This window comes from Larimichthys crocea, chromosome XX (genome assembly GCF_000972845.2).
Source record: "Larimichthys crocea isolate SSNF chromosome XX, L_crocea_2.0, whole genome shotgun sequence".
Taxonomy (NCBI): Eukaryota; Metazoa; Chordata; class Actinopteri; family Sciaenidae; genus Larimichthys; species Larimichthys crocea.
In genome coordinates, this window is record NC_040030.1 from 5,850,129 (window position 1) to 5,872,035 (window position 21,907).

Consider the following 21,907-nt stretch of genomic DNA (forward strand, 5'->3'; position numbering starts at 1 on the left):
AAAAAATGTAAAATGCAAATTATATATGAATGTTGTTGTGTATATTTAATGTCAACACTTAAGACGTAGTATTAAATAAACTCAAATCAAATATATACGATTTTATGAATTCCCACGCGAGGCCGCGCGGTTGAGGAAGTACTACGAGCCTAAGCACCTCGTGACCGCGCACGTACAGTAAGAACAGTACGTAGCGTGTCTGCTGCTGTCTGTCTGTCTGTCTGTCTGGTTATAAGCTGTCTGTGTGAGTCCACGCCACGGCCACTCCTCTGACTCACACACTCACACACAGAGGCAGGTGTGTGTGTCCAGCGGCAGCAGCAGCAGCTCGGATCAAATCCCGCAGCATTCGGATTTAATTTGATTTCCAACTCTTTGTTTTTTTAATTCACCAAACACCGCCATCATGTTGTGGACGGCGAGTCAAGTCATCAGGAAATTCTCCACCACGTCCGTGAGTAACGTTGCTAATACTGTCTATATGAATAGTGTTTGCATACTTATATATACATATACTGGTAAACACTATATGTACTATATGTATGCATACATGCATATGTATATATATAAATATATATGCATGTATGCATTTATATCTGTACATATATATACATCCTGGTAAGCAGTGAGCCCAGGTCAGTGCCAGGTTCGGCTTTGATTGCAGATCACTGAGTCATAGTTTCATAGTAGTCATGTCAGGTCTTTCTTTAGCCTCCTTCTTTATACTGTAAGTGTAATGTTCAGCATATACAGCAGATGATGGTGTATCAGTGCCAGTTTGCCACGTTACTGTCTCCGCCTCTGTCCTTCCCACTGTGCGCTCTTACCGAACCGGCCTTTACTGTACAAGATCTGGAGGAATTGCATCAGCCTATGAGCTCCTCACTGTACTGTACACCGACAGAGGCTTAGCTCCGATCCCGCAGTGCTGCAGGCAGCCCAGAGGAGGAGGAGGTCGGCTCATGCGTTCATCTTTACTGGGGGCTTGTTGTGCAATCCAGTGTGCTGCTCGGGAGTGAATGGCTTCGGATGCATCGTGAAGCACGTTGCAAAACGCAACGTGCAATTGACAGGACCATTCATTCAGCGTTCATGGGAAACCTGAAACCTCCCTCCATCACACACGTGTTGCTGCAGTCAGAAACTTCCCTCTCTGGATGAGGGTTGTGCTCTCTGTCAGCCAATAGCTTTTCTCAGAGATGGCTTTTAATAACTATTATACAGGGGTGGACTTCAGTGATCAGGGGCCCTGGGTGAAGGCAATCCCACCCTAAGCTCCTTTCTTATATACACTCACACATTTTATACATGCCCATATAAAAAAAGTTAAATTAAGTAATAATAATAATTTAAAAAACAGTTAAATCAACCAATTGATTAGATGAATGTGTATTTTTTTCATAGGTGATTGTTTGGTTTACAGAAAATGAAAATATGTCTTCTGATTTCATGTTTTATCTGTGGTGAATATATACATGCTGTACACATGCATTAGTTATTTGGACCGTTATTTTTCAGTTTCGAGTACTGCAAGTTCCCCAATTTTACAGTTGTGCAATCATTGACAGTGTACAGTTACCTGCATTCTCCTATGTAAAAAAAGTTTCTTCTGATTTGATTTATGACCTCAGTAAACAGTTCCCTCGGTCTCAAGTCTAGTTTTAAGTCTTCTGCCACACTTCCACACATTAAGTAAATTATGATCACTTACAGTCAAATATACAATAAAAAGATAGCAGCGCTGATCAAATCGACGTTCCGTTGTCTGTTTCTCTCCTCAAATATTTTCACATACATATTTTAATTGCTGTTTTAGCTGTAATACAAGTATGTTTATAATCAGGCACGGCGCCATCATTTCTCAGTCAAAACCAAGCAAAGTCCATCTCGCAGTATGTCATCCACCAGCACCATGTGCTCATCTAAATATGGTTCCGAAAAACCCAAGATGGCTACAGCCTTAATGCCAAACTTGAGCCTTCAGAACAGTTGTCCACAAGCGAATCCATGACGTCACTGTGAGTTTACACTTGAATGCATGTTTTGGGGCCCCTCTAAGGCAATCTGTTGCAGTTTCCTGTTGCTAAGACCGCCTCTGCTCTGGGCTCTCAGTTGCATAACACTGAGGAGCTAACACGAGGTCAGGGAAGGGTTGTGTCTGCAGAACAGCAACACTCTTTGTACACATCATCAAAGCAGTGTAGACTCAGTCATACTGCACAAAGGTAAAGCTCAAACTAATGTGTTTGTGTTTTCTCTCGTTGCAGCATTATTACCAGAATAAACTCAAACTAGCTATAATTGGCCAGAGCCTGTTCGGCCAGGAAGTGTACAGCAACCTAAGGAAGCAGGGCCACAAGGTGGTGGGTGTGTTCACGGTCCCTGACAAGGATGGCAAGGCCGACCCGCTGGGTGAGTTCATTCCCTCCTCTCTCACCTGTTGGTTCAGACTGTATGCTCATGGTCTTTCATTCAGCCGTTATTGCTGATGGGCTAATGTGTAACTCATTCACATGAATCACTGTGAAATGGTTGACTTGATCAGTGGAGTGTTTACGTCTTCAGTTCAGTTCAAACCTCTGTCTCTGTCAAAAGAAACTACTACAAACCAACTACAAAGCCTGAACTTAGCACAAGCAAACAGCCGAATGCTGGTGAGACATGCAAATGGCTGGTAAAGCTGTTTGGCCGATGGACTTAGAGTTGGTGTTGCACCCTGGAAACAACATAAAAATACCAGGCTTTATGAGTACAATGAGCGTTGGCATCTCACAGCCAACACTAACGCATGCTTGGAAACCAGAGCAGAATAAAGTGCACTGCAGATGCATGCACAGTGTTTTCTTAAAGTCCTGTTCTTCATGTTTTAATCCATCCTCACTGATATCATAAGCCCTGTGCGTTCAAGCTGCTTGTAAGAAGCTGATTGAGACTGTAAAGTAAAGCCATTACTGTTTAATAGCACCGAATATCAAACCCATATAGTTTTTGGTAGAGATAACAAAACAGTCAGGATTCATTGATGTTTTTTGACATATTGTTATCTATATTTATCTATATTATTTAACATTTGAAGCATTTGCATCTCACTCTATAATTTCTTATAGCCCAAAGTTACATCTTCAGTCTTGTTTTGTCTGAGCAGTCCAAACCCCGAACGTTCAGTTTACTGCCATGTATTACAAGCATACATCTACTACACCTACGCCTGATGTCGTAGTTTTTCATGCTGTAGTTTTCTCTGTTCCAGTTGCCATCACTACTCACCACGGCTTTTACATTTATTTCATTTTTTAAAATCTGTATTTATATTTCCTTTCCTAAATAAAGTATAATCTAATCCAATCTAATCTAATCTAAGACTCACATCTGAAACAGCAAATGATTGTTTGCTTAAAAAAGATTTATTAAAATAGTTATCAAAATAGTTGCTGGTTAATAAGACCTCATTACTCTGTACAGCAGATATAGACCTGGTTAACATAAGTAAGTTAAATAACAGAGATTTTACAATGTATATACATAGAAATAAAACAGATTAAAAATAAAAACAATGTGATGGCCTCTTATTATCCGCTGTCCGTGGTCTGCTTCCGGATCATGGCCTGTGCTGTGGCTGAGGTAGATGCGTGTTGACTCCACAGTGTTCGTGGACAAAGACAGGCCTTTATCCCATGTTAGATGCGGGATAGTGGCTCCATTGTGTGTGTGTGTGTGTGTGTGTGTGTGTGTGTGTGTGTGTGTGTGTATGAGTGGGGAGAGGCCCTGTGTGGCCCAGAGACGCAGCTCCGAGGTGACAGGTCTTTGATGTGATGCAATCTTTCCAGGAAGCATCAGCATCATCGACTATCAGCCACCTCTTGACCCCTCTTGGTATTTTTTTGTCATAAACATATTTCAGCTGGGACTGATGACACTTCAGTTCAGATTTGAGACCTTTGATGAGTGGAGGGAGGAAGACAGAAACACAGGAAAGATACTGTAATATTCAAGACCATTGAGCATTATTAAAAATACCGGCAGTATAGTATCTGTATTTGACAATCAAGTAAGGGGTTTGTTCACATGTGTCAGTGGATGTGAGAGCTGACGGGGCTGCTGTTGGTTTCCTGTGACCTCAGTGGTGTATTGCAGCACAGCGGGCCACCAACTGGAGAAAGAGCACCAAGCAAGCTGGGTCCAACATCTACTATTCTTTATTAGTTTATTAGTAATTTATCAAAAACAAAAACCAAAGCCATTTATCTCTCAAACTTGCAGCAAACATAGTAGGAGTTTGGTCGAGGACTGGGCGATATGCCCAGAAAGTTTAATAAATATCTATGTTATGTATCTATATTAAATTTAGCCATGTTAAAGATTGTTTTCAACACCTATATCCTCTAACACCACCAGATTTAACTGACTTTCCAGGAGAATTGAAACACTTCAGTGTGCTTCCACCTCCGCTCATAAAATCTTTGCAGTCAGAGTTTCTCTTTCACTCTGTCACACGCTTGCTGGATTGACGAGCTTCACTTGTCATGTCTCTTGGTTATCAGGCAATCCTTATTGTTGAGCCCTGCAGCACTGTGCCAGCTTTATCATGGATTTGGTGTGCAGGTACAGCAGGTGGAACTGGTTCTGACTCTGAGCAACCCATAACAGAGAAAAAACTTGTTGGCCAGGGTCCAGTTTCACTTCAAAGACAACGGAACACGAATAAAAAAGAATTCACAAGATAGTGTGTTGAAAAGCGAGTCAGTAAGAATGGATGGACACTGTGGAAACTGTAACATGCGTTCTGTAATTTCTGCTTTCTGTCGTCTTCTCTTTCAGCCGTGGCGGCAGAGAAGGACGGGACGCCTGTGTTCAAGTTCCCACGGTGGCGCGTCAAGGGAAAGCCCATCCCGGAGGTGGTGGACGCCTACAAGGCGGTGGGCGCCGAGCTCAACGTCATGCCCTTCTGCTCCCAGTTCATCCCCATGAACATCATCGATAACCCCAAGCACGGCTCCATCATCTACCACCCCTCCATCCTGCCGCTACACAGAGGAGCCTCGGCAATCAACTGGTGAGGAAGAGTAACTGCACTCTCGAAGAGTGCACCTTAGGTCGATGTAGTGAGGAGTGTAAAACTGTCTTAGAATGATGTTAGACTGAACACACACCCTCTAGCGAAGTAGATGAGTGGATCGTGAATATAAAACCAGTCCACTAGCTGCTAGCTTTAGCCAGAGATGTATAAAGTACTGGAGTAAAGGAGTGGAGTAGAAGTACAAGTGCACTTAAGTGAAAGTACAAAAGTATTCAAAATGTTTTGTACTTAAGTATTGCAAGTAGAAGTATGTAAAAAATTGCTACTCAAGTACTGAAAGTAAAAGTACAAGTACTGTTGTTTATATTATTTCAAATATTTATTAAAGGCACAACTTCTAATGTTACAGTGTTACAATGTTTATGGTAGAGTTCTGTGATTTCCCATAGTCTGTGAATGTGTCTGAATGAATGCAGAGCGAGGGGGCGGGGCAGCAGGTGAGAGCGCACCTGGGTGTCAGGTGTATGACGTACGGCGCACGAGCGAGGTTGATGTGTGAGGCCGGGACTGTTCGCCTCGTAATTCATCACGTGTCCGGCTGGACGCTACAATAGTAACGAGTAACGATTCAGCACATGAAAAATGTATCGGAGTAAAAGTATTAAATTCATCAAAAAATATGTAGTGCAGTAAAAGTGGAAGTTGGGGGAAAAAAATAATACTCCAAAAAAATACAGATACTGCATTTTAGTACTTAAGTACAGTACTTAAGTAGTTCCACTTCGTTACTATACATCTCTGGCTGTAGCTGATGTACGAGGCCAATCACACGTCATATTAAACTGAAGGACGCTCGCAGTGATTGGCTGCGAGTGAAACCACACACACGGTGTCTTTTTTTCTTGATCTGGGTACAAAAAGTAGCAATACCACTTGGTACTTGGTACTGACACTCAGCCCTGGAGCTCAGATGGTGGAGCATTCTAGTAATTAGAGAATTCCTGGTTTGATTCCCAGCTCCTGAAGTGTCGAGATACTAGTGTGTGAATCTTGACCGCGTCACTATCATCGTGAGCACTTTAGACAGGAAGTCTTATATTGTTTCTTGTAAAAAGTTACACTCAGTGTGTGAATGTCACAAGTGTAAAAGTGCTCAGTAGACCAGAATAGCGCTTTATAAATACATTTACTACTACAGAGAGAAATTCAAACCCGGCTTACTCTCTCACCCCAGCGGAGCTGATATTAATGTTACACAGTGGGTTTCAGGAAGTTCCAGATATGGTCAGAATTGAGGAGATTTCTGTAGTTATATGAACACTAACAAACACTTCTGATGGAGTATGGATTTTTGAAAGCTCCTCCAGAGACACAGAGACCATCATACAACCGTGAACACAAGCTGAGTAATGCTCCACATGACCCACCTGCAAAGGGGTTAACATCCTCTCACTGCTGTAACTCAGCTTCTGGCTCGCTGCCCACATGTAGTAACAAAATGACAACAAAGTGACTCTTGCATCAACAGGTCTGCCCCATAAAACCACAGCACTGTCCTCACAGTATTGATGAAGACATCACAGTGAAATGAGACACTACTAAACAAGGCACTTTCTGCTGAGTGTGAACGGACGCTGGCCATTGGCCAAGAGAAACTACATTGTAGTACGTCTGGCAAGGACCTGCATGAAAGAGCTGTAGCAGTCAGTCAGAATCAGGTTCATGTTATTTCAGCTCATTATCAGGATTAATAGTGACTTTTCTTTTATCCACTAACTGTTGCTCGCGGCTGCTGTTAAGCAAAAGTTACACGAGCTGTACTCAGATAAACTAAAGGGTTAAAAGTGTAGTACACAGGTACTGAGTCCTGTCTGTCTGTTTCCCAGGTCAGAGCAGAGGTAGAGGAAGGTCTGCTGCAGGAGGTTTAAACCAGTTCTGTTCGACCCCAGCGAGCTGGTTTTCTTATCTGTCCGCTTGCCGGTCTGTCCGCTCTCCACCCTTACTATCTCTCCAGACCTTTTATCACTGCGTGTAAATGAATGGCTTCCGTTTGTTTTCTGTAACTGTAAAAACTGTAAAATGAAGACTTTAAGATTGAAACTTTTGTTTTCTTAATGTCACCATTTATGTCCCGTTCACTTCAATGCTGAATCTGGCTGTTTGGTAGTTGTGACATCACTATCAGCTGCTTAAAAAATATTCATTTAAATTCAGAGGAAGTAGTTTGTTTTTCTCTTTGTCAGAGTTACATGAAGAGATCGATAACACTGCATGAAGCTAGAGCCAGGAGGTGGTTAGTTTAGTGTGGAGACCGTGGAGGAAACAGCTAGATAAGCTCTGTCTAGGTCCTATTCTAGAGCTAGGGTTTAGTTTGTCCATTTTGGGCTACACCAGAAACATGGCGGCATGATCTGTGGCATCCGTAGATATAAAAGTTTCATTCTAAACATAAATGGTTATTATTTTCAGGTGATTACACACTCATGAAAACAGAGTCATAGCAATTCTATTTGATAAAAGTGACACACTGGACCTTTAAGTTGGGGAATGTTGGCCTCCATCTTTTGAGTCATTCTGACCTGAAGTCATTTAAATGAAGAATGTCTCTTTAGTCTTTAGTCTTCAAGACACCAACAACTGCATTTTGATAAATAGTTTTCATTTTTAGACACTGAGTAGATGTGTTGAATTTGAGCATTTCATGTGTCAGATAGAGAAAAGTGTGTTGTTTTGTAGATATCCATCTACTTTCTAGACTGATTATCCTTTGAGGGGGCCTGGAGCCTATCCCACCATGCACCGGGCAAGAGCACACACTGGACTTTTCTGTCCACCAGTTAACTCATCATATAAACATAATGTAATCCCAGCATAAATATCTTAAATTAACTTGCAGCTTTGTCAACCAGTATCTTCTAAAATCTCTTGCGATCAGCCTTAATGAAATGAATATAAATATATAGAGTTAAATGATAGCCGGTGGCAGACAGCTTGTTTGTTTCGCACTCTTATCGTCGGTCTTATTGCCTCAGGCTCATTCTCTCCAGGTGCAATCACCTTTTATCTTTTCTTTATCTCACTCAGCTCCATTTGCTCAGGTTTATGGTCTGCTTCATATCCTCTATCTGTTCTAAAAATAGTGTTTTGGCACAGCTTCAAGTTCTATGTGCGTGTGTATGTCAACCAGGACCCTGATACATGGTGATAAGAAAGCTGGCTTCACGGTGTTCTGGGCCGACGATGGATTGGACACCGGGCCAATCCTGCTGCAGAGGGAGTGTGCTGTCGAGCCGAATGACACTGTGGACACGCTCTACAACCGCTTCCTCTTCCCAGAAGGCATCAAGGCGATGGTAACCTGTCGGAATTTTATAGTTTTGTGTAGACTGTTCCTATCAATCACATAAGCGGTGGAATCAGTCATGTATTATGAGTGTGGATTAATATAAAGCCCTTTTGAAATGAACTAATCCAAGTAGTCAAAACCTGTCCAGACATTTCTGCATTCTCTTTCCCATAATGCACAGTTCCCACTTCTTCAACTCAACAACATATGAACATATGAACTTCACAGACACACACTTTCAGACTCAGGAGTCACACTCACGCTGTTCTCTGGTGCAGGTGAAGTCGGTGCAGCTCATCGCCGACGGGAAGGCCCCACGAGTTCCCCAGACGGAGGAAGGAGCGACCTATGAAGGCATCCAGAAGAAATCCAACGCCAAGGTGAGAGTTCAGATGTCAGGTGACGCAAAGATGCTGTGGAACTTTATCATTTAGGCCGGATTACAGACTGGAAAATGAGGAAAACAGTCCACAGACTCTAAAAGGCCACAGGCTGAGCGGTTGCTTGGCTCATGGCCAAACAACACACAAGACATAGCAGCCCAACAGCAAGAAGCCCAGCTCGCCCACGACTTCAATCCAGTGGGTGGGAAGCTGTGAAGGGTGTTCACTGTAAAATGGGGTCTAAAGAACAGTATATGTTTTATTACTGTGCATTTGGATAAGGAGCTTCCCACAGAAAAAACATGAATATGTACTACAACACATGTAGGTATAACTCATTAGTCACTTTGCAGAAACACAGTTGCTGTCTTAAGCAGTTGTGCAACTACGCTCCCTCTGTTAACTCCAGTGGGCCAATTATATAAGACTGAGTGGTTGGCTGGTGTTTATCTTACACAAGGGACAGACAGAGGTGAGACTGGTCTGAGCTGCTTTCTTATTTGCCACGTTGCTGGCAGCGTGTCTAAATGTGCTATTCTTAGTTTTGCAGGTTGAGTTTCCAACATGGCTTCTCCACGTGTCGCTCAGCTAGCGGCAGCCAGCTGTTGGGCTTCCCTCTCCTTCTCAGAAATGTGCGTGGCCTGTTCTGAGAATGAATCTGAGGCCGTCTGTGTGTGACATCGGTGTCTCTCTCTGTCTCTCAGGTAAACATGGCCCAGCCAGCTGAGGCCATCCACAACTGGATCCGCGGTCATGACAAAGTCCCCGGTGCCTGGACTGTCATTGATGGTCAGGTGTGTTTCCTGGAACACAGACACACACACACACACACACACACACACACGCACAGTGTCTGTTGTAAAGTCAGACTGATGGTTGATGTAGATCCTGATGACAGATATTTAGTGACTTAAACATGGTGCCAATGAGTCCTGCAGGGGTGTTGAAATGTGGACAGTATGGTAACATTAAAAATAAGCATTAAGCACCTTTTCTTTTTTTTTCTATTCAATATTATATATTATTTTTGGCCTAACAGGAAGGAAGAACAGGAAAACTAAATAAATATATTTTAAAGAAAAAACATCACAGCAACAATAATCTAATAATAACAACTTATGTAATAACTGTTTTAATTACATAACCAGGTCGTGAATAAATATGTGAGCAGTACAGTATCTATCATTTTGGGGTACAATCCCACAGCCCAGTCATTACTTTTTGGGTCTCAACTGTGCCTTGTAGTCCAAGGATAAGACCCACGTCTAATAAAATAACGACTTTACAGCTCTGTAGCTCTGTCTCAAGAATCAACATGTAAAAACAGCATGTTGTGGTTTTACTGGTTGGTTTTTGGCACAGATTGAACAAACAGGATATAACTTAAGAGGTGGGTTTAGTCAGTTGGGCCCAGGCCCATTTTTCTCCCATTCTCCCAATTTCCATTTCACAAAACATTCCTGTAAGCAGACAGGTCTTAGCCCCACTTTTAAAGAACCTCAGAGTAGAACTACACAATGAAGAGAGGAATGTATATGATCAACATGTCAAACGTCCTGTTACACCATATTCAAATGTGACCCCTGCAGGTTTAAGAGACACACACCACATATCTGTTTTTAATGCTCCTCTGTGTGGCTCTCCTCAGCCTGTGACCCTGTACGGCTCATCCATGCTGGGGGGATCGGCTCCAACCGGTCAAGCTCTGGAGGTGGAGGGAGCGTCCCAGCCCGGCCTGGTCACCAAGAATGGGCTCGTCCTGTATGGAACTGATGGGAAGCCTGTGAGTGTCAGAACAACTATTCAGAGCAAACAGAAGTACTGCAGATACAGTTGGCTTTATGGCTGCTGGGTTTGTTTAAACACAGCATGTTTGCCTCACAGCTGCTGGTGAAGAACCTGCAGTTTGAAGACGGGAAGATGATCCCTGCTTCCAAATACTTCTCCGCTGGGGAGAGCTCCAGCGTGGAGCTGACGGATGATGAGAAGAAGATGGCAGAGGAGATCAGGGCAAGTGAACCATCAGCAGATAGATAGATTAACCTGCTGTTTCTTTCACTGTACTATAAATTCTCTGTAACATTTCAATCACTGTTGAATACTGAACGTGAATGTTGTTGTTTTTTATCACAGAACATCTGGAAGGGTATCCTCAGCAACGTCGCAGCCATTGAGGACTCCACAGACTTCTTCAAATCTGGAGCCGCCTCCATGGATGTGGTCAGGTGAGGGAGGACACTCCAAATCATTCAGCAGAAAGAGGAGGAGGAAAGCAGGTCGCATCGATTAGAGCTGATACAACTGAAATGTCAATTCTCATTGTAACCATTTATGATGTTTACACACACTACAAGAAGAGAACGCATTTCTACATATTTGATGAACGTTAGTTTGAATCCAAACATCTTAAAACAGAGAAGTCACACAGTAAAACAACCTAACCATCCGTGACAGCAGTGGCGATTAAATGGGTTTTGTCAATGAAGGGCTGCATACACTTGAATTGATTTAGATTTTTTTAGGTGACTAAAATTTCTGATTGTTGCTGCACCCATCCTCAGCAGTACATGTGTTTACCGTCGTCTACTGTAGATAACACACTGCCTATAGATCAGAAGCTCATAAAACCTTAGTTCAAATACCCCAAACTACCCCTTTAATACCAAAGCTAGATAGATATACAGTATGTATATCGTCAGTGTTTATTTTCTCATCTGAAAAACATTCCTCCATTAGGAAGATTTTTCAATGAAAATATTGTGTTCGAGTTTTCACAGTTTTACAAGTGTGCCAGTGACAAACACGCATCAGTGACTGCTGCTGTCAGGCTGTTGAGCTGACAGAGAAGAGAGGAAGAAGAAGAAAAGAAGAAGAGCACACTGCGTTTGTAAGCACTGATGTCATCTGTGTGTCCAGGCTGGTGGAGGAGGTGAAGCAGAAGTGCAGCAGTGAAGTCCAGCTGCAGACCGAGGACGTGTACATGGCCACCACCTTCCAGGACTTCATCCAGATGTTCGTACGCAAGCTGAGAGGAGAGGACCAGGAGGAGGAGCTGGTCATCGACTATGTGAGTGTCAGACCTGCCTTTAGATTTTTGATCTTTCACCACATATTAAATGGAGTTTTTGTTTGGTTGACCTGTGATTGTTGCTGCCGTGTTGTACGCAGGCAACCAAAGACGTGAACAACATGACAGTGAAAATGCCGTACCAGTGTTTCATCAACGGCCAGTTTGAGGATGCAGAAAACGGAAAAGTGTACAACACCATCAACCCTACTGATGGATCAGTGAGTCACATCAACATGCTGACATATGCATCCACACATACACACACACTCGTGTTCATTATCTAACTGTGTGTGTGATCATTGTGTCCTTCACCAGGTGATCTGTAAGGTGTCGTACGCCTCAGTGGGAGATGTGGACCGGGCCGTGGCAGCTGCTAAAGAAGCTTATGAAAATGGACCCTGGGGCAAGATGAACCCAAGAGACAGAGGAAGTCTGCTTTACAGGTGAGTAGCTCCACCTAGAGGACTATAGTGGGATTACATGATCAGGAAAAACCAACGACCTTACTATAAAAACCTCTCCAGGCTTGCAGACCTGATGGAGGAACATCAGGAGGAGCTGGCCACCATCGAGACCATTGACTCAGGAGCTGTGTACACACTGGCCCTCAAGACACACGTGGGCATGTCCATCCAGACCTTCAGATACTTTGCTGGCTGGTGCGACAAGATCCAGGTAGGTCAACATTCAGGCACACACACTGCAGTTTTATAACCGCTGATTATGACACCAGACTCAGGCGTTTGTTTGTTGCAGGGCAAGACGATCCCCATCAACCAAGCCAGACCCAACCGCAATCTGACCTTCACCAAGAAAGAACCTCTGGGGTACAAATATTCACTTTCTGTATTCGAATACACTCTGTTAAGCTGTGTGATCCATGCTCATGTATGCTGTGTGTTTTCCGTGGCAGTGTGTGTGCCATCGTCATCCCATGGAACTACCCTCTCATGATGTTGGCGTGGAAGAGTGCTGCCTGCCTCGCAGCTGGAAACACACTCGTTCTTAAACCCGCACAGGTGAGTACACCGCACACTCTCACTTTAAATGAAGGAGCTCATGCAAAGTGCTAAAACAATGAAATGCTCTAATGATAATGGAGTGTCTTGGTTGAATATATTACTGACAAAGGTAATTCAGTAAGAGAGTATTTCGATATGCTTTGTCATTTACCATCACATACAGTAATCCTTTGTCTTTCATCGTTCTCATCCAGTGGATGGAGTGTGATCAGCTCATGTTTCATACGTTATTTCTGATGTTTACAGGTCACTCCATTGACTGCACTGAAGTTTGCCGAGCTGTCAGTGAAAGCTGGCATTCCAAAAGGAGTCATCAACATTTTGCCAGGCTCAGGTAATGAACACAAACACAGGATCCACATAGTTTAAGTCAAAAGTCAAGGCAACATATGAATTAGAAATCACAAGTCAACACCCCATCACAGGTTATTTATCTATAATTTGTTCAGTCAAAGAGCGGTATCATCTATAAAGAACTTTAGATAACAGAAATTAGATAAAAGTCTGGTGAAAAGCAAAATTGTTGTTGTCTTATTTTACTTAATTGGTAATCTCTATAACCTCTGGTGGTTGTGACCCTAAGAATAACCAACATCTGCTTAGACGAGTCTGGAATTAAAGATCTTTAAAATATTTTCAAAAGATTATAAAATGTACATTTTAAAGGATACGTTTGGTGATATTTTATATTTTAAATGACCACTAATATCATGAAAGATTAATATCAACCTAATGTATCCCAATCCTGATAGATTTTCTTCTTCTGCGTCATAGAGCTCCTTAAGCAACACTCTTGCACTTGGTGACATGTTCCTTCATCACCCACCATGAACACACACACACTGTCCTGCTGCTACAAATACTCACTAGATCACCAAATGTTGATTAATCCACCGCTGAAAATAGTCCCCACCAAATGCACTACTCCCTCCTGTTTGAGTAAAAAACTATAGTGAGCAACTGAGATGTCTTGACAGTAGGAAAACTGTTCAATAACAGTCTCATCTTTGATGCCTCACATGCTTTACTCTTAGTCTTTGAAGCAGCATGTTGACTGCACAAACATAAATTATGGGATAACAGAAGAAGGAAGTACTGTCAGACAATTCAACCAACTCCAAGCATGGCTGCTCTTTGATTCTTGCAACATCAGTCCACAGTCCACCATCCTGACCTCTTTCTCTGCTGCAGGTGGCATGGTGGGGCAGCGTTTGTCCGACCACCCAGACATCCGCAAATTAGGCTTCACCGGCTCCACGCCCATCGGCAAACAGATCATGAAGAGGTACGACCGGACAAACTCGCTGCTCACTGTTTGACAAAAGTGCAGGTGAAACTTCATGCCTCTTTTTTTTTCTTCTGTTGCAGCTGTGCGGTGAGTAACCTGAAGAAGGTTTCTCTGGAGCTCGGAGGGAAGTCGCCCCTCATCATCTTCAGTGACTGTGACATGGACAAGGCTGTTCGCATGGTGAGAGAGCAATAGTCACAGGAGGAGAGGGATGTTATTGATGTACACTGAAGGATTATGAGGCTGCTTTTACACCATGGCAGTGCTAAAAGTGACAAACAGTTTGTGGTTCCAGTTTCTCAAATGTGAGGATAGAAACACGTCATTGGCTGTTTGAAATGGTTTGACTGGCTGTGTTTGTGTGTCTGCTGCTCCACAGGGCATGAGCTCTGTGTATTTCAACAAAGGGGAGAACTGCATTGCTGCTGGACGTCTGTTCGTAGAGGAATCCATTCATGATGAGTTCATCAGCCGAGTGGTGAGTGAGATGTCCTGAACTTTAGTCAAAAACACCGGCTCCCTAAGAAAAAGAAACAAAAAAGAGCATTATCGAGCCAAACAAACGCATTTATTTATGTATTTATCTCACCATCACTTCCCTTTAAGGTGGAAGAGATCAAGAAAATGAAGATTGGAGACCCTCTGGATCGCTCTACAGACCACGGTCCACAGAACCACAAAGCCCACATGGACAAGCTGCTGGAGTATTGTGAGGTCGGAGTGAAGGAGGGAGCTACGCTGGTGTACGGAGGCAGACAGGTGGACAGGCCAGGTAGAATACACACTGAGCATCCAGAGGCAAATTCAATCCAGTCAGGTCACAGAACAGGAGTGTTGTGAAATATAAGCTTTAGTATCAATGTTAGCATGAGCTAATAATCAATACAGCACCTGTCCTCCAGGCTTCTTCATGGAGCCCACTGTGTTCACTGATGTGGAGGACCACATGTTCATTGCCAAAGAGGAGTCCTTCGGCCCCGTCATGGTGGTGTCCAAATTCAATGATGGGTAAGTCATCAACAAAGTAGTGTCGTTTCCATTGCATTGTTTGTTTGAGTCGCTAAACCCATGTCCTTTGTTTTGTTGCTCCAAACCACAGCGATGTGGAAGGAGTGCTGCAGAGAGCCAACGACACAGAGTACGGCTTGGCCTCAGGCGTGTTCACCCGCGACATCAACAAGGCCATGTATGTGAGCGAGCGGCTGGAGGCTGGAACTGTCTTCGTCAATACTTACAATAAGACCGACGTGGCTTCACCATTTGGAGGCTTCAAGCAGTCTGGCTTTGGCAAAGACCTCGGTGAGTTGACACATTAAGTTGACATGAATGTCATTTTATTTTATTTTATTTCAGATAAATTGCCTTTTAGCCTTTATTTAACCAGGAAGGGAGAAGCATAAACTAAGAACAAGTCAGTTAAAACAGATACAAAACAGCATAACTGTTGAATTCAACAACATCAGTTTAAGCACCCACGATTCTCCAGTTTCAGTTGAGACAAGGTTTCCTGTATAACATTAAAAGTGGTCAATGGCTTTACAAAACATTGATGCCCTGCAGTAAATACCGTAACCGTATCATCAGCATACAAATAAAAAATCAGCATCTTTAACGTCTTAACCTGAATTATTTATAAAACTAATAAAAAAGAAGTGGGCTGAGCACAGAGCCCTGTGGGACACCCTTGCAAACGGAAAGAGCATCAGAGCACTGACTATCAAACTTGACACACTGTGACCTATTCGGAAGATAGTTTGAGAACAATCAGCTGCTTGCTCTGATAGCCAGATATCAACAGTGAACAGCCTTGGCTAAATCAATAAAAAGAGATGCACAGTGCTGTTTTTAGACATGGATTGATCCTTTGGCTAAAAATGAGAAAGTCATATGATAGCTTTATGCTTTTATATCAGATTTGTCTCTGGGCTATATTTCTTTGCCCAGTGATCCAGAAAGCTTTCACCAGTAAATGAAAAAATTGACTGACTGTCTTCTTGGTCTCGTCCACAGGAGAAGACGCTCTAATGGAATACCTCAAGACCAAAGCAGTGACTGTGGAGTACTGAGACACAGACTCTCCTCATGAACTCTGACCCACATCTAAAAAAGAAGGGGCTTGTCTGTCTGCTACGTTCAGACATCCAGCTCCGTTCAGCCTTGCTTCTGGACAGTGTGTGTGTGTGTGTGTGAGTGTGTGTACTGTATGAATGAGTTGAGAGCTTTGTTGTTCGTACGGACAACGTGCCTGTCTTTTCTTGGCTTTCTGCGTGGAAATTCACATCATCATCATCATCATCATGGACAAAGGACAATTGCAGTTTACGCCCGTCACATCAAACCTCGAGTGGACTCCTGATGCAAGCCCAGCTGGGTCTGACTGTATTTTCACGGTTTCCATAGCTTCCATAGAAGTGTGTTTTATGTTAAAACACACTCCTCATCTTCAACCTGAAACCTGTTTTTCCATCATTATCAATCATGTCAATCAGTTCTCTTCAGCCATGCCTTTCTCATTCACTTGTAATGCTGCCTTCAGCATCCTTTAATACCTCTAGGTTTACTCTTCGGCAGCTTCTGGGCCGCTGTGCACCGTACTAGAAAATAGTTATTTGATTAGCTCATGAGTACATGAATGTGAATGTTGACATTTGAGCCTGACAGGACTCGACTGCATCTGGTTAGCAAACAAAAGTAACTCCATAGAAAGCTGTTGGTCAGAAATAATCATGGTCATGATGGGCAAACAGGATTCAGATTGCAGTTGCATTTTAATCCTTCATCCACAAAAAGTAAAGAATCATCTTAACCAGTTTTTTTTTCATAGCTTCCGATCCTATCTCACATCAGCGAATCACTGTGCAGTGCAATCAAAGGGTTGGAAACAACCAGTAAGTCAACCCTAACTTAAAGAGTAGCTCAAAATCAGCGTCTCTGGATGAATGTTTGAAATCTGTTTTATATTATATTTAAAATGACTGATTGACAAGCATTCATTCATAAGCTATGACGTGAGGCAAAGCGCCAGTTCAGTTCTTTCTCACGCTGAAATGGATGTTTGACGGTCAGATCTCAGACAGAGCATCTTTGAGCATCAACAAAGAGTCTTACAGCAGTTAGTACTCACAGCTTAGCATTACTACATGATGATACTGTATCTGACAAAATGTAGCAAAAGAAATTGTGATGGATTAACTGTCTTGGGCATGGTTCATAACTCTGTTATTAATGGTTCACCTTTATTTCTAGTCTGAACTTGCAGAATTGAGGTCTCATTTTTAAAAAGACATGTGCACACATGCATCTACACTTATAAAACACTTACAGTATTTACTTGTCAGTTGGTGAAGCTATGGTGAGCCGTCTTTATTTGGTCTCCATCACACACATTACAGCTGTATGTTCCCACACAACTTCATTCACTCTTTTTATTTTGGCAAATTTGGACTTTTTTGTAAATATTTTTTAGCAAAAGAGGGAAAAAGGACTATTTGATATATTTTTGTCAGACAGAGGGAAACTATATGTTATAACACTATATTATATTTGGTAAAGCCACCAGCTAGATGTTTTTATGCATCACTAATGTGAAGTTGTCAGATCAGTTTTCTAACCGTCTATCTGGGCTATGAAACAAATGTTTCTCTCACACTTCGTGAAAAAGGTGAGAGCTGCTCACCCCCCTCAAATGAACAGTATGTCTTCAGCCAGTATTGTCAAACAATAAACTTTGATTTGGACTCTATTTTTTAAGAGTGATTCTGCTCTTTCCAAAAGTGGTGCCAAGATGTAATATTTCCTGTTATAGAACAAGGTAAAAGTGCTGCAGTCAAGTATATGGCCTGACCTTAACCCCGTGGAGCAGCAGGGAGGAATTTTGAAGAGATAAGCTGCACAACAGTCTCCTTTAAAGAACAAATCAATGTACTCAAAGAGGTCATCCTCAAGGAGTGAAACAGGACAGACGTGACAGTATCTCCTGAAAGTGTACACTCAAAGCCAAGAACTTAAATGTAATAGAATATGACTTTGTAGGAGTGAATCAAGGTTGGACACATCCACCTAGATATAAGCAAAGTTGCCTAGTTTACTTATTTGAGATGCTGAAGACATATCTTTCTATGCTGCTAGTTAGAAAAAGAAATGTCTTCATGTTGAGAGGTTGTGTACCCATTCATGCTTTGTATTGTATGTGTGTGAGTGTAGCTTAATGAGAAGCCATGTCTGTAGAATTATTTAATTTTCAGAAAAATCATTTGAACGTCTTTATATGACAAAATGGAGCCGAAGTCAGATCACTTAAAAAATAATTAATCCAAATAAAGTCTGTAACACTGTGAGGAAAGGAGACAGCGTTGCCAAAAAGATATTTATCGTATTTGTACGATGAATAATGACAGAAAGTGTCAGAATGTGCACGATGTTCCTCAAAATACGACAAGCCTCTGGTACAAGAGTTTAACATTTCTAAACACTTCTCAACACTGAAACTTTTGGACAAATCAGAACAAATCATCCATAATTAAGTCATAATGAATGAATTAGCAGGTAGCTTCATGATAACCAAAAACAAGGTGATCCACGGTGTTACACCTCTACACATCATGCACAGTGAGAAGTGGCTGACTGCCAGACAGGATGAGGTCATCACAGTATCTGTTCTGGCGCTGAAGGCACTTTTGAAACTTTGTCTTTTACGTGTACAAAATGAGATTAACTGTAGTTCCCATAGGGATGAGGAAAATGTCTCCACACGGGAGCTTTCTGTTCACCGTCTCTGTGATGTAGGTTAAAATCCTTCCACACCTGAGGGAAGTGTTCTGTCATTGGTCAGTTAATCCCACATCACCTCAGAGGGTGAAAAAACTCAAACACGCAGCCAAAAGTCTGTCTGGTCGTCTCTTCTACTCTCCCTCTTGATCAACAACTTGGATGTTGGCTTTCTTCTTCTTGCCTTTGTCTCCGGGTAGTTTGAGGTTCTGCTCTGTGACCTCACTGTCCTCACCAGAATCTGATTCATCCTCAGAGTCTGAAGTGTCCTCTTCATCGTCTGAGTCTGACCCGCTGAGCTCCACCAGCGCTACGTCCTGACAGACAAGCGGAAGAGACCACACAACAATGTCATAACCACGACAGGACATAAAAAATCCAAACTGTTGGTGATAAAATATGATAAAATAAAGATCAGAAGAACAACGAAAGCTGTTGGCGCATGCAACACCAACACACTGACACTCACCATCTCTATGATCCTCTGCGCCTCCTCCACGCTCTCTATGTCGAAGAATCCAGCAGGAGCTCCCTCCATCTGCTGCTTTAGCTTCTCATTGGCGTCAGCCATCTGAGGAAGGAAGCTCTGCAGCCGGTCCAACACTGACGCACAAAACACAACAAAACACATCAGATCATCACACCTCTGGCTCAAACGGAGTTTGTTCTAACCTAATACTATTGAGTTATTCACCAAATATTTTTGATAATTGATCATTTTGAGTGTCCAAATTCTTTGATTTCAGCTTCTCAAATGTGAATATCTTTTATTTTCTTTAGTCCTCTGGCGGTAAATCATTGTGGACAAAACATGACATTTGAGGAGCGAGGAAACACTGATCCACAGTTATCAGATTCTTTAATGAATGAATGAATACACCTGTAGTTGTAGTCAAACACACAGCCAGCATGCTGGGAGATGATGTTTGCTCTTACCGCTGCTTCTCGGGACTCTCTCTGTCTGCAGGGAGCTGCCAGCCTTTGGCTTGAGGAGAAGCTTCTCGCCGAGACCTGAGCAGACAAGTTCACGATGAGATGGAAATAATAATAACTACAGTTTTAATAACACAGTTTTCTAACCAGGTAGTTAAGCACGTGTGCTGATGCTATATGGTTATTTTAGCTGAGGATAGCGTGATAACGTAAGAGGACGTGGAAAACCTTTGAGACATGTTACTGTTGTTATGAAGAAACCTACACAGACACAGCATTAAACATGTACTTCCACTGCATCGCTAAATAAAACATTAAACGAGCTCCGGTTAGCTGACTCTCAGTGTACCGGGCTCCACACTTTGACTGCTGCTAATATCAGTTCAAACCTCCTCCGTTGCCACATGACAGCAAAGCCTGTGAACTCGTTTTCTCGACGTTTAATTCCATTTTTCAGACGCGACGCGACAATGTTTTCACCGACATGTGTGTTACGAGTGAGAGCAACTTCCGCATGAAAGGTGAGAAAATAAATATTTAAGCTCCGGCTTTAATGGCGCCCCCTACTGTTTGGGAGGAAATTACACAGTGAAAGTTGGCCGTACCGAGCGTCTATGGAGGGAAAACATCGTTAAAATTCCGCACTTTGACTGAATCTAACAGTAAACGTAATAAACGGCCGACATTTATGATACTAACTGGATAATTGCTGAAGAAAGTACGCTCTGCGGCTGCGCACTGCAATCAAAATAACTGTGTGGCACTTTTTGTTCTTACGAGAAAGCCTGTGGTGTAGGTGAGAGCTCTCACTCTCGCTTGTTTTTGTTACCGCGAAACCTGCTAATAATAGTTTTGTACTAGGCTACATTATGAACTTATCTTTGTGTGCTGAAAAGCTAATTTAGAGAATGTTTTATATTTTTAATTCTTTTAAAACGTTCTTTTAACTGCTATATTAAAATTAACTGACGTATTTGTTGTGAATTAAAAGCTGTCCGTATGCAAAACTTTCTCAACTCTGCCGGATCACATACGCGTTTTTTTTTCCAAACCGTGTGGCTGTTCTTACCAGCAGAGACGATCTTTGGTGGTACTCTTTGCTCTGACGCGGCTTTCTGGCTGCTGGACTGTCAAGGAAGGAGACTCGCATCTCTTCTTCTGGATGAAAAGTCTCCACAGCGGAAAGGTAAATAATTTGAAATAAATAAATTAAGGTGAGCAATAGAATAAATAGTATTATTTCTGTATCTTCTCGCTAACAGCAGTCAGTGTATTCTCCCGGTTAACGCGTAAGAAAGTGAGGAGCCTCCTGCTGTTTTGATTCCTACACAGCTAGCTAACGTAGCACAGTCTCCGCTAACACAGACAGACGCCCACAACTCTCCAACATTGTCTGTGCTAAAGCAAAGACACCAGCGAACATTAGCCCGTGTGACAGGACTGCGTTTAAACCAAGTCTAGCTGCGATAAAAACAGAAATGCAGTGAGGCTGAGGCAGACAGGTAATAATATGAAAAGGCCTGAGGAGTGATGAAGTGCAGATGTGAGAGGTGGCAAAACCTTTAAACATTTAAAACAGCAGCAGCAAGTCTATATGTGTCATTTTGACTAGTAGTAAGTCTAATTAAGATGTATATAATTAATTTCTTACGAGTCAAAATAGTCATTTTTGTATCAGCATTTGTGAAAATGTTCATGTGTGTAACTTAATTACAGCTCGTCCTCTCGTGTTGCTTCTGGAGCTAGCGTTTGTCTGGTTGTGCCGCTTTATAAAAATAAATATACGTGTGAAAATATAAACTGTTTCATGTCAGTATAATTTAACTCACATTAGAAAAAAACCTTTAACTTTAAAGGGTTTGTTGCAGGTGGACAAACTCACGTTATATCGACGTTTTTCGGGACTGCGTCATCAACTTTAGATAAACAAAATACAGTTTCTAACGACACATTTTCCCGCCTTCACTGCTGCTCCATACCGACTAAATAACACAAAACACTCTTTGTCCCTTCACTTCAAACTTGTTCGCGCACTAATGAAGACGTGACACTGTCTTTCCTGCCTTGCTGTCACTTTGACA

General features: G+C 42.4%; 3 protein-coding genes across 4 annotated transcripts in view; 2 read left to right on the forward strand and 1 right to left on the reverse strand.

Moving 5' to 3' along the window:
- The first annotated feature begins 200 nt into the window (after nt 1–200).
- Nucleotides 201–17,493, forward strand: aldh1l2 (aldehyde dehydrogenase 1 family, member L2). The gene is made up of 23 exons (XM_027272050.1): nt 201–454; nt 2,268–2,412; nt 4,819–5,053; nt 8,205–8,370; nt 8,642–8,743; nt 9,451–9,540; nt 10,395–10,529; nt 10,631–10,756; nt 10,880–10,971; nt 11,663–11,813; nt 11,915–12,034; nt 12,132–12,259; nt 12,341–12,491; nt 12,573–12,643; nt 12,730–12,835; nt 13,085–13,172; nt 14,030–14,123; nt 14,207–14,306; nt 14,506–14,604; nt 14,733–14,898; nt 15,029–15,134; nt 15,226–15,425; nt 16,137–17,493. The coding sequence occupies exons 1-23, from the start codon at nt 407–409 to the stop codon at nt 16,190–16,192; spliced, it is 2,775 nt and encodes a 924-aa protein (XP_027127851.1). The 5' UTR covers nt 201–406; the 3' UTR covers nt 16,193–17,493.
- Nucleotides 17,494–18,346: 853 nt separating this feature from the next.
- Nucleotides 18,347–20,361, reverse strand: nopchap1 (NOP protein chaperone 1). Of its 2 annotated transcripts, none has more exons than XM_010736906.3 (4): nt 20,216–20,361; nt 19,830–19,904; nt 19,363–19,496; nt 18,347–19,210 (listed from the first exon to the last, which is right to left on the reverse strand). In XM_010736906.3, exons 1-4 carry the CDS (start codon nt 20,274–20,276, stop codon nt 19,028–19,030), a joined length of 453 nt encoding a protein of 150 aa, XP_010735208.2. In that variant the 5' UTR covers nt 20,277–20,361; the 3' UTR covers nt 18,347–19,027. The 2 variants fall into 2 exon arrangements, with proteins under 2 accessions (XP_010735208.2, XP_027127873.1); XM_027272072.1 differs by lacking the exon at nt 20,216–20,361 and adding an exon at nt 20,092–20,183.
- A 537-nt stretch (nt 20,362–20,898) lies between these two features.
- Nucleotides 20,899–21,907, forward strand: part of slc41a2b (solute carrier family 41 member 2b) — a 35,324-nt gene continuing 34,315 nt past the window's right edge. The window contains exon 1 of the mRNA XM_010736905.3: nt 20,899–21,012. The gene's annotated coding sequence lies outside the window, so the exon portion shown is untranslated. The remainder of the gene's footprint in view (nt 21,013–21,907) is intronic.